Here is a 13,193-nt window from a genome sequence, read left to right on the forward strand (position 1 = left end):
CAAGAATGTCCTAAAGAGCTCCACAGTCAGCCCAACCAGCCTGGGGCCTTGTCCCTGGAGAGGCTGTCCAAGGGAGTAGGGTAGCGATCACACGTCGCTGGCTGGGTCCTCATTGAGCTGACTGAAATGTGACTCCAGGTCAAGTATCTCCTCCAAAGCCTGGACCCTGGATTTCTGCCTCTATGTCGCATAATCCTGACAGAAGACACAATCTTGAGTCTTGCCCACGTCCTATCATAGCCACAAGGAGGGAAGTCTCCACGGTTCCTTCTCCAAGTAACCCAGAAACGACAAAACAAGTGGAAGAACCACTTATCCTCCAGCAGCAGTGCCAGTATGTGGACTCCGCCCGAGTGCAAAGCAGAACGAGATTCGCCCACACCAGATGGTGGCCCGAGCATAGCACCTGTTGCACAGAAGCCAACAGAATGCAAGACACGTATGTCTTTGAAATGTGAATGGGGTCAATTCTGGACGCTCCAACTCCAGGCCTCATGTAAGTGAAAACACTGGAGTTAAGATGGAGACGTCGCCAGACATCCACCAAGTTGAGGTACAGGATTAGGTCCCTTAATTTCATCTCTGCTGCCATGTGGCACTGGGTATTCAGGCGGCTCCCAGTTCCAAGGGTGCAGTTAAAATCCTCCCCACACAGAAGACGATGTACTTGCCCATGTCAATGGAGTGGAGATGAGTGGACTTTTGTTCAAGGAAGTCAGGGAAGTGTTGGCACTCTTAAAGTGAAGCACTATGCCCTTCTCGGGATTGTTTAGGTGCAACAATAGGCCCGGCACAGGCTCCTTGACCCCCAAAATCTCCAGCTGAAATTGAAAAGGTAGCCACCCCATCACAATTATCACCACCGCACCCCCCCCCCCCCCCCCCCCCCGCCCCTCCCACCCCTCCAGGAGCCACACTGCCTTGTGGTTTACTGCAAGAAGCACGCAGCATACTTCCTGCCCCGGAGGACTAAGAAGTTCTGGAACCTCAGCAGTGCTTCTCTGCTGCCATTGATGTAGAATCTGGCTATGATCACCTTCAAGTCAGAGGCATAGTGCTACCTTCCCCGTCACCACTCAAGAGACCAACAAGGAAGCCATTTAGCTGATGCCACTCAATCCGGTCCATGTCCAGCTCTCCTTTACCATAGACTCGGGTGGACCAGAACAGCAGCGCCAGCTTCAACCAGTGGTCCAGTGCCATATGAGGTCAGCATCTTGCCACCCAACATTAAATGGACTGGCAGGGCGCGTGGTACAAACCTTTAAACAATCATTTAAAAAAACCAAGTAAACAGACCCCTTTCTTTACAGATAGCCAGTTTTCTAATATCATATAACACCACACCAAATATGACCACAGGGATAATGCCAGCTGAGTTACTGATGTGATGCCGTTTCAGAATACAATTGGACATATTCCCAAATTTGGTGGAGGGTAGAGGTTAGGCAAGCCTCTCGTAAGAAAAATCCTGATTCAGGAAGGAAAATCAAGGCGAATTTCACCCCTTTTCAGGCTAAGTGCCCATCCACACCAGCAGGAAAACAGCTGGTGCTGGCAGTATCTGTCAGATGGAGTTCATCCACCTAAAAGATGCAAATGAGCTTATCTCGGGGAACCCGCTGGCCAGTCACGCTTTTCAGGGATGTGCATGGTGCCCCTCCCACCAAAAAAATGAAATTATGCTCCCACAGTGTTTACCTATTAGTGTCACAAGTAGACTTACATTAACACTGCAATGAAGTCACTGTGAACATCCCCTAGTCGCCACACTCCGGCGCCTGTTCGGGTACACTGAGGGAGAATTTAGCATGGCCAACGCACCTAACCAGCACATCTTTCGGACTGTGGGAGGAAAGCAGAGCAACCGGAAGAAACGCACACAGACACGGGGAGAGCGTGCAAACTCCCACGGTGACCCAAGCCGGGAATTGAACCTGGGTCCCTGGCGCTGTGAGGCAGCAGTGCTAACCACTGTGCCACCGTGCTGCCCCATGACACCAGAGAAGCAGCACCAACCCTTCATTAAAGAGAGACATCCTCCCCCACTACCCACAAATAACGGGTCAACTCCTCCCCTGCCACCGCACAGAAGAGGTTGACCCGACAACCACCCCCCCCCCCCAACACCCTCCCCCCCCCCCCCCCCCCCCCACTCAAGACCTCCCATCCTCAACACCTCTCCCCACTCAGGCCCAACCTCAGCACCCCGCCCCCCCCCCCCCCCCCCACCCCGGACCCCTCACTTACATTGACTCTAAGTCTGATTGACAGTTTTGGTTTCTTCAGAGGGAATGAGAGATCACAAAAGAGGAAGTTAAATCGGCAGGAGGGAATGTTCCATGGGTTGAGTAGAGGCTTGCAATTGAAGCCAGGGAGTTGAGTAGAGCAGTCTGACCTTGTTGTATATTGTATGTTATTTGGCAATAAAGCCTTTGATTCAAGTCACATCGGGTCGCCCTCGATCTATTAAAGTAACATATTTAGATATTGAAGGAAGGCATGAGGCTTCAGATTGTGTGAATCCTACAACTCTTGTTTTAAATCTCTTAGTGCATTGAATATCTTCAGAATTGACTGTGCTGCAAAAATACATTTTAATTCAGTCTTTTCTTCATCATTATATCATAAAGCATGAATTTTGTTTCCCCCATGGCTTGGTTGGTACTTGTACTTGTACTGCCTAGTTTTGAATGGAGTATATCAACTTGCAATAAACACTATTATAATCCATGGTCTGTTCTGAATGAGCTGATCACAAATGGAGCCACAGGATTTTCATAACTGACTTGATTCCTGGGCACAGGATGCAAAATTCCATAAAACTGTTAATCTTTCACTGAGAAGGAAATTCTGTTGACATTGGGCAAGAACAGTTTGAGGCTTAAATGTGATTTTTTTTTTTTACATATTTGTTCATTGCTCATTCCTAAATGCCCTCGTGAAAGTGGGATGAGCTACCAATCTGAACTGCTGTAATCTATGATGTCACAAGTAGACTTACATTAACACTGCAATGAAGTCACTGTGAACATCCCCTAGTCACCTCACTCCGGCGCCTGTTCGGGTACACTGAGGGAGAATTTAGCATGGCCAACGCCATCTATGTTGTGTAGATTAACCAGCAGTGCTGTTATGGAAGGAGTTCAGAATATTGACTTTGTGACAGTGAAAGAATGACGATATTGTTCAAAGTCAGGATGGTGTGTGGCTTGGAGAAAAACTTGATGTTCTCATGTGTCTGCTGCTCTCGTCCTTCTAGATCGTGGCGGTTGCTATTTGGAAAGTGCTGGTGAAGGAGCCTTGGCAAGTAGTAGTGCATCTTTAAATGAGACACACTGCAGCCAATGTGTGCCAATGGTAGAGGCATCTTGTCCTGAATGGGCGGAGTTTCAAGATTTTGATCAGATGACAGTCAAGGAACTGCGATATTGTTCCAAGCCAGGATGGTATTTGGCTTGTAGGGGAACTTCCAAGTGGTGGTGTTCCCATGCATCCGCTGTTCTTATTGGAGGTGGTAGAAGCTGGCAGTTTGGAAAGTGCTGTCAAAGGAGCCTTGGTGAGTTGCTGCACTGCATCTTGTAGGTGCACTGCAGCAACTCACAGTACTGCCACTGTTGGTGGTGGAGGGAGTGAACGTTGAAGGTGGTGGTGGGGTGCCAGCCAAGCAGGCTGGTTTGTCCCGGATGGTGCTGAGCTCCTTCAGTGTTGATATAGCTGCACTCATCCAGGCAAGTGGAGCATATTCCATCACACTCCTGACATATGCCTTGTAGGCTTTGGGGAGACAGGTGGTGTGTTATTCTCTACAAAATTCCCAGCTTCTGACCTGCTCTTGTAGACACAATATTTATATGGCTAGCCCAGTTCAGGTTCTGGTCAATGGTAAACCCCAACATGTTGATATTAGACTAAAGGTGCGAGACAGAGAGATGAAATGTATTTGTTCTTTTATATTGGGTTTTAAACTTTCAGCGTTTTTAATTTAACTTTTGCCCATTTTCCAAATATGCCCAAGTACTGAACTAAATCTTTTCTGTTTGATGTTTCTCTACTACTACTACTTCCTATTTTAAAGTTGTCAACAAATGTCAAGAATTTACATTCTCTTTTATTACAAACTATGTTCTCAGGAGAACACTCAACTTTTCTGGTAGCGCTTTGGCTTCAGAGTAAGAAAGTTGTGTGTTCAAGTCTCATTCCAGAGTGCATCATCTTGGCTGGCACTTCATTGCGATGTTGGGTGATTTCAAAATTCCAAGGACTGTTTTTCAGATAAGCCGTTGAACCAAAACCTCATCTGTTTGCCTGAGTGAACCCAATTGACACCACGGCAGTTTTCAAGTAGGTGTAAGGAACTTCCCTCAGCGTCCAGGCCAACAGTTATCCTTCAATCAAAGTGACCAAAATGGATAAAGGCAAATGACTCGATAATCTATCTGAAGAAGGAAATCCATAAAAAATACAAATACAAAAATTATCACTTCGTGACTGCATCACCTAATAAAGGGGCTATGAGAATAAAATAAGGAACCCTTTAAAATCAAAAACTTGCACTCTGCAAAAAAACATTTTGATCCCTGTCTGATTGAGCTATTCAGAATCATGACAGCTCTGGTAAGAGTAGGCAGGGCAAAACTGTTTATGTTAGCAAAAGGATCAAGAACCAGAGAACACTGATTGGGGTTACCATTGACCAGAAACTCAACTGGACTCGCCACATAAATGCAGTGGCTACAAGACAGGTCAGAGGCTAGGAATACTGCAACAAGTAACTCACCTCCTGACTCCCCAAAGCCTGTCCACCATCTACAAGGCACAAGTCAGGAATATGATGGAATACTCCCCACTTGCCTGGATGGGTGCAGCTACAACAACACTCAAGCAGCTTGACACCATCCAGGACAGAGCAGCCCGCTTGATTGGCATCACATCTACAAACATCCACTCCCTCCACCGGTGATGCTCAGTAGCAGCAGTGTGTACTATCTACAAGATGCACTGCTGCAATTCACCAAAGATCCTTAGACAGCACCTTTCAAACCTACGACCACTTCCGTCTAGAAGGACAAAGGCAGCAGATACATGGGAACATCGCCATCTGCAAGTTTACCCCCAAGTCATTCACGATTCTGACTTAGAAATATATCACTGTTCCTTCGCAGTCGCTGGGACAAAATTCTAGAACTTCCTCCTTAACGGCATTGTCAGTCAACCCACAGCACGTGGGCTGCAGCGTTTCAAGAAGACTGCTCACCACCACCTTCTCAAAGACAACTGGAGGTGGGCAACAAATGCTGGCCAGCCAGTGACTCCCATGTCCCATGATTTAATTAAATAAAGCAATAACAATATGTGAAAAAACTATTTTACACAGCAAGTGGTAAAGATTTGGACTGTAATGCCAAAGATGGGGTTGGAAGCAGATTCAATTGAAGGCTTCACAAGAAAATGGGATCATTATCTAAAGAGTAAAGTTTTGCGGGGCTATGGAAAAAGGAGAAATGGGACTAGGTGAGTTGCTCTTGCAGAGATGATGGGTTGAATGGCCTCCGGTGGTGTAACCTTTCTATGATTCTATGATCAGTTTCCTTCTCTTGTAGGAGATGTTAATTCCTTGGCACTTGTAAAGTGCTCCCTATCACTGACCGGCACATGCTGTCTCAGCTGGCAAAAAAAAAATCAGCACCGAGACAGCACTACAATTACTCCAATTGTGATCACCCAACCTAGCATAGACCATGGGTCAAATCAGAGTTTTCTGAAAGTTTATATGGCTCCATTTAAAATTAGGGAGTGTGCATACCATGCAAGCCATAGGCAACAAAATCATTTTTTAAAATGATTTATCAATATGTAAAGAGCCTGTATGTTATATACACTTTTATTGCACACTCAACAGAAGTCTGTGAAAACTGCACAGCAAATGGTGGTTCACAAATAGGAGGGAGAAAACTAAAAAGGAGAAAATATACATTAAAAAGTTTTTTAAAAATTAATTTGTAGTATCTCTCGGTATAATCTTACTCTATTATGACTATTTTTTTTTTACCAGATTTGGGATAACTGACAAGGAGCGGAATATCTGGATCCATTTTGAAATCTTTCACCCATTCAAGATGTTCAATAGAGTGAATCATTGAAACGAATGTTACACCGTTGTGTTGAAAATACTCGAACGACATCTTGGCAACTTCACTGGGGTCCATTGTGGATTTGTTACCTAAAAAAAGGAAAGGTTCATTTCAGGATTTTGTTTTGCACTCATTGTAGCAGGCAGTTGTAAAATCAATTCAGAATGCTGCAAAATATTACAAGGCTAATTTTCCAGGCCTTTGCTCCAACAAACTGAGCTTTCCCTTGTTGCAAAAGTAAAGAAACGTGGGTGGAGATCCAGATTTATGCCCCTTCAATATGACTAAGGGCATAATGGGGCTGTTTAAATAAACTAAAATGGGTTCTTCCCAGCCTCCTGCTAAATTTCCCCACCAGGAATGGTTGCTTGACAACCCAGTAACAAGCACAGGAAATATTCTGCTGTGTATGCTCCATAATGTGTATGCTCCTCCCCCCCCCCCCCCCAAATCTTTCTCCGGAGTCCTAGAAATACACCCCCACCCCCCAAAATATTTCTCCAATTAGAAAACTGAGGAACACAGGACTAGGAGGAGGCCATTCTGCCCATCCAGCCCTTTCTGCCACTCAATGTGATCATAGCTGAACTGTGACCTAACCTCCTGTCCCCTCATTCCTCAGATTCACACAAATCTTCGATCTCAGGTTTAGAATTAACGATCGAGCAACAATCACTGCCTGCTGGAGAGAGTCCCAAATTTCTACAACCCGAATTCGCTCCTGAGAGATCTGTCCCTTGTTTTTACACAACATTCCCCTCGGTCCTGGAATTCCCCCCACGGGAAACCACGGGAGTACAATGTTGGTAAATGTGAGGTCATCCATTTTGGTAGGAATAATAGCAAAATGGACTATTATTAAATGGTAAAAAATTGCAGCATGCTGCTGTGCAGAGAGACCTGGGTCTCTTTGTGCAGGAATCTCAAGGAGTTGGTTTGCAGGTGCAGCAGGTAATTAAGGCGGCAAATGGAATGTTGTCCTTCATTGCTAGAGGGATGGAGTTTAAAAACAGCGAGGTTATGTTGCAGCTGTATAAGGTGCTGGTGAGGCCACACCTGGAGTACTATGCACAGTTTTGGTCTCCTTACTTGAGAAAGGATATACTGGCACTGGAGGGGGTGTGGAGGAGATTCACTAGGTTGATTCCGGAGTTGAGAGGGTTGGCTTATGAGGAGAGACTGAGTAGACTGGGGCGATACTCATTGGAATTCAGAAGAATGAGGGGGAGATCTTATAGAAACATATAAGATTATGAGGGAATAGATAAGATAGAAGCAGGAAAGTTATTTCCACTGGCAGGTGAAACTAGAACTAGGGGGCATGGCCTCAAAATAAGGGGAAGCGGATTTAGGACTGGGTTGAGGAGGAACTTCTTCACATAAAGGGTTGTGAATCTGTGGAATTCCCTGCCCACTGAAGCAATTGAGGCTACCTCATTGAATGTTTTTAAGGCAAGGATAGATAAATTTTTGAACAGTAAAGGAATTAAGGGTTATGGTGAGCGGGCGGGTAAGTGGAGCTGAGTCCACAAAAAGATCAACCATGATCTTATTGAATGGCGGAGCAAGCTCGAGGGGCCAGATGGCCTACTCCTGCTCCTAGTTCTTATGTTCTTATTCTCTCCGTCAGCATCACCTCTTCATCTTAATGTCAGGAAAATCAGCCTGAAATCTCAGAGAATACATCCCCGCTTTGTGTTTAATCTCTCGGCCTAACCACTGGAATCCAGGTCACATTCCGGTCAATCTACCCTGCGCTCCCCACAAGGTTAATAAATACGTCAGACCCCACTTGGAGTACTGTGCTCAATTCTGGTCGCCTCATTACAGGAAGGATGTGGAAAAGATTGAAAGGGTGCAGAGGCGATTTACAAGGATGTTGCCTGGATTGAGTGGTATGCCTTATGAGGATAGGCTGAGGGAGCTTGGTCTTTTCTCCTTGGAGAGACGTAGGATGAGAGGAGACCTAATAGAGGTATATAAGATGTTGAGAGGCATAGATCGGGTGAACTCTCAGAGGCTTTTTCCCAGAGTGGAAATGGCTGCTACGGGAGGACACAGGTTTAGGGTGCTGGGGGGTAGGTACAGGGGAAATGTTAGGGGGAAGTTTTTCACACAGAGGGTGGTGGGCGAGTGGAATCGGCTGCCGTCAGTGGTGGTGGAGGCAAACTCAATAGGGTATTTTAAGAAACTCCTGGATGAGTACATGGGACTTAATAGGATGGAGGGTTATAGATAGGCCTAAAAGGTAGGGATACGTTCGGCACAACTTGTGGGGCCGAAGGGCCTGTTTTGTGCTGTAGTTTTCTATGTTTCTATAATCTCTGTATCCTCCAGAATCCCAGCTGTTCAGTGGTCTGAGAAAGTTTTGAGGCAGGCACATTGATAAAAGTGGATAACAATTATTGCCTTTGCCATGTCCTCACTCACTTAGCCTGTCTGAATCCCTTTAAAGCCTTTTTACATCCTCCTCACAACTCACATTACCAGAGTTTTGTGTCATCACCAACTCAGAAATATTACATTGGATCCCACATCCAAATCATTGATATAGATTGTGAATAGCTAGAGCCCAAGAACAGATCTTTGCGCCACCCACCTTGTCGCAGCCTGCCAACCTGAGAATGACTTGTTTATTCCTACTCTCTGTTTCTGTCTGTTAATCAATCCTTAATTCATGCTGTTATATTATCCCCTAATGCATGTTTCTAATTGGCTCACTAACCTCCTGTGTGAAACTGTATCAAAAGCCTTCTGAAAATTCAAATATGCAAAATCCACTGGAGAATAATTTCTGAGGAGTTCTCACCCAGATCTTTACAATACTCGGGGAAATTATAATTATGTGTGCTGGAGTCAAGCTCCCTCTGGCTGAGGTTGAAGAGAATTAGTTTACTGTTACACTGGACCAGTGGTGGGCAACCTGTGGCCACCAGGGTTCTGCATACAGCCCATGAGACATTTTGTTGACCATTGCCCATGTACAGAGTTGCCACATTCCGCTGATTTCTGTCCACGTAACGTTTCTCTTACCAGTATGAATGAAGTGATACACACATAAAGCAAAGGCAAGTGAAGTGAGGTACGTGCTGATTCCATAAAAGATTGAGGGGGAACTTTCCTGTCGTGCCCGCCACGGGAATCATAGCGGGCAGGGGGCAGACAATGCAAAAGTACGTTGACCTCAGGTGCCATTTTCTGATTTTGGGACAAGTGCGGCCAGAATATTTCGACCTTAGTGTGAGAGCCATGCACTCCCTCTGTGTCCAAAGTGTCAATTTGTTTTTACCATTTGAAGTTGATGACAGTTCTATTAATATATAAATGATTAAATATTTTCTATGACTCATTATGAAATACTCAAAGAACAAAGAACAGTACAGCACAGGAAACAGGCCCTTCGGCCCTCCAAGCCTGTGCCGCTCCTTGGTCCAACTAGACCAATCGTTTGTATCCCTCCATTCCCAGGCTGCTCATGTGACTATCCAGGTAAGTCTTAAACGATGTCAGCGTGCCTGCCTCCACCACCCTACTTGGCAGCGCATTCCAGGCCCCCACCACCCTCTGTGTAAAAAACGCCCCTCTGATATCTGAGTTATACTTCGCCCCTCTCACCTTGAGCCCGTGACCCCTCGTGATCGTCACCTCCGACCTGGGAAAAAGCTTCCCACTGTTCACCCTATCTATACCCTTCATAATCTTGTACACCTCTATTAGATCTCCCCTCATTCTCCGTCTTTCCAGGGAGAACAACCCCAGTTTACCCAATCTCTCCTCATAGCTAAGACCCTCCATTCCAGGCAACATCCTGGTAAACCTTCTCTGCACTCTCTCTAACGCCTCCACGTCCTTCTGGTAGTGCGGCGACCAGAACTGGACGCAGTACTCCAAATGTGGCCTAACCAGCGTTCTATACAGCTGCATCATCAGACTCCAGCTTTTATACTCTATACCCCGTCCTATAAAGGCAAGCATACCATATGCCTTCTTCACCACCTTCTCCACCTGTGTTGCCACCTTCAAGGATTTGTGGACTTGCACACCTAGGTCCCTCTGTGTTTCTATACTCCTGATGACTCTGCCATTTATTGTATAACTCCTCCCTACATTATTTCTTCCAAAATGCATCACTTTGCATTTATCCGGATTAAACTCCATCTGCCACCTCTCCGCCCAATTTTCCAGCCTATCTATATCCTGCTGTATTGCCCGACAATGCTCTTCGCTATCCGCAAGTCCAGCCATCTTCGTGTCATCCGCAAACTTGCTGATTACACCAGTTACACCTTCTTCCAAATCATTTATATATATCACAAATAGCAGAGGTCCCAGTACAGAGCCCTGCGGAACACCACTGGTCACAGATCTCCAGCCGGAAAAAGACCCTTCGACCACTACCCTCTGTCTCCTATGGCCAAGCCAGTTCTCCACCCATCTAGCCACTTCTCCTTGTATCCCATGAGCCTTAACCTTCTTAACCAACCTGCCATGTGGGACTTTGTCAAATGCCTTACTGAAATCCATATAGACGACATCCACGGCCCTTCCTTCGTCAACCGTTTTTGTCACTTCCTCAAAAAACTCCACCAAATTTGTAAGGCACGACCTCCCTCTTACAAAACCATGCTGTCTGTCACTAATGAGATTGTTCCGTTCTAAATGCACATACATCCTGTCTCTAAGAATCCTCTTCAACAACTTCCCTACCACGGACGTCAAGCTCACCGGCCTATAATTTCCTGGGTTATCCCTGCTACCCTTCTTAAACAACGGGACCACATTCGCTATCCTCCAATCCTCAGGGACCTCACCCGTTTCCAAAGAAGTGACAAAGATTTCCGTCAGAGGCCCAGCAATTTCATCTCTTGCCTCCCTGAGCAGTCGAGGATAGATGCCATCAGGCCCTGGGGCTTTGTCAGTTTTAATGTTCCCTAAAAAACCTAACACTTCCTCTCTTGTAATGGAGATTTTCTCTAACGGGTCAACACCTCCCTCCGAGACACTCCCGGTTAACACGTCCCTCTCCTTCGTGAATACCGATGCAAAGCATTCATTTAGGATCTCCCCTATTCCCTTGGGTTCTAAGCATAATTCCCCTCCTTTGTCCCTGAGAGGTCCGATTTTCTCCCTGACAACTCTTTTGTTCCTAACGTATAAATAGAATGCCTTAGGATTCTCCTTAATCCTGCCTGCCAAGAACATCTCGTGACCTCTTTTGGTTTGGAGTCACATGAATTAAATGTACTTAATCTTATTCAAGGGCCATAGTTGGTGAACATGTCCGATTTCAATCTTGTGGCTCACTGAGATGAAGGCGGGCCACTCGTGCGGCCTACTTACTAGCCTAGGTTGCCTGCACCGGATCCTATTGGCTTCACGTAGAAGTTATCATTGTTAAAGCACCATAGTCTGCCCCACGGCACGGTTGCACAGTGGTTAGCACTGCTGCCTCACAGTGCCAGGGACTCGAGTTCGATTCCCGGCTTGGGTCACTGTCTGTGTGGAGTTTACACGTCTCCCTGTGTCTGCGTGTGTTTCTCTAGGTGCTCTAGTTTCCTCCCAGAGGCCAAAAGATGTGCTGGTTAGGTGCATTGGCCAAGTTAAAATCTCCCTCAGGCGCCAGAGTGTGGCGACTAGGGAATTTTTGCAGTAACTTCACTGCAGTGTTAATGTAAGCCTACTTGTGACACTTCTCTTCAAATAGTCATCTAATGCCCTTTTGAATGCCTCGACTGAACTTGCCTCCACCACACTTTCAGGCGGTGTATTCCAAACCCATTGTGTGAAAACATTTTTTCTCACATCACATTTACTTCTTTTGCATCTCACTTTACATTTGCACCCTCTCGTTCTTGATCTTTTTACAAGCGAGAACAGTTTCTCCCTTATCTACTCTGTCCAGACCCCTCATGATTTTGAATATCTCTTATCAAATCTCCACTTAGCCTTCTTCACTTCAAGGAAAACAGTCCCAACCTCTCCAATCTATCTTCATAACTGAAGTTTCTCATCCCTGGAACCATTGTTGTAAACCTCTTTTGCACTCCCTCCTGTGCATTCCTATAGTGTGACACCTGGAACTGTACACAATATTCCAGCTGAGGTCTAACTAATGTCTTATATAATTTTAACACAACCTCCTTGCTTTTGTATTACCTGCCCCTCTTAATAAAGCCCTGGATACTGTACATTTTATTAACTGCTCTCTCCACCTATCTGCCACCTTCAATAATCTATACACATATACACTCTGTTGCTACACCCCATTAGCATTGTACCCCTGAATTTATATTGTCTATCCATGTTCTTCCTACCAAAATGCATCACTACTACACTGAACTTCATCTGCCACCTATCTGCCCAGACTACCATCTTATCTATGTCCTTCCGCAATTGTACACTAATGGTATAGTGGATAGTGAAGAAGGTTATCTAGGATTGCAATGGGATCTTGATCAATTGGGCCAGCGGGCTGATGAATGGCAGATGGAGTTTAATTTAAATAAGTGTGAGGTGTTGTATTTTGGTAGATCGAACCAGGGCAGGACTTACTCAGTTAATGGTAGGGCATTAGGGGGGGGAGTTATAGAACAAAGAGCTCCTTGAAACTGGAGTCACTGGTGGACAAAGTGGTGGAGAAGGCATTCAGCATGCTTTGTTTCATTGGTCAGAATATTGAATACAGGAGTTGGGATGTCTTCTTGAAGTTGTACAAGACATTAGTAAGACCACAATTGTAATACTGTGTACAGTTCTGGTCACCCTAATATAGAAAGGATATTTTTAAACTAGAAAGAGTGTAGAAAAGATTTACTAGGATGCAACTGGGACTTGATAGTTTGAGTAGTAAAGGAGAGGCTGGATAGACTGGGACTTTTTCCCCTGGAGTTTAGGAGGCTTAGGGGTGATCTTATAGAGGTCTATAAAATAATGAGGGGCATAGATCAGCTAGATAGTCAACATCTTTTCACAAAGGTAGGGGAATCTAAAACTAGAGGGCTTTGGTTTAAGGTGAGAGGGGAGAGATACAAAAGGGTCCAGAGGGACAATTTTTTCACA

At 45.5% G+C, this 13,193-nt stretch overlaps 1 protein-coding gene across 1 annotated transcript in view; it reads right to left on the bottom strand.

Moving 5' to 3' along the window:
- LOC144509305 (amine sulfotransferase-like) overlaps positions 1–13,193 on the bottom strand; it is a 40,088-nt gene that overhangs the window by 24,616 nt on the left and 2,279 nt on the right. The window contains exon 3 of the mRNA XM_078237948.1: positions 6,053–6,223. Within this exon, the coding sequence (XP_078094074.1) occupies positions 6,053–6,209 (157 nt within the window). The 5' untranslated portion in view covers positions 6,210–6,223. The remainder of the gene's footprint in view (positions 1–6,052; positions 6,224–13,193) is intronic.

This window comes from Mustelus asterias, chromosome 21 (genome assembly GCF_964213995.1).
Source record: "Mustelus asterias chromosome 21, sMusAst1.hap1.1, whole genome shotgun sequence".
Lineage (NCBI taxonomy): Eukaryota > Metazoa > Chordata > Chondrichthyes > Carcharhiniformes > Triakidae > Mustelus > Mustelus asterias.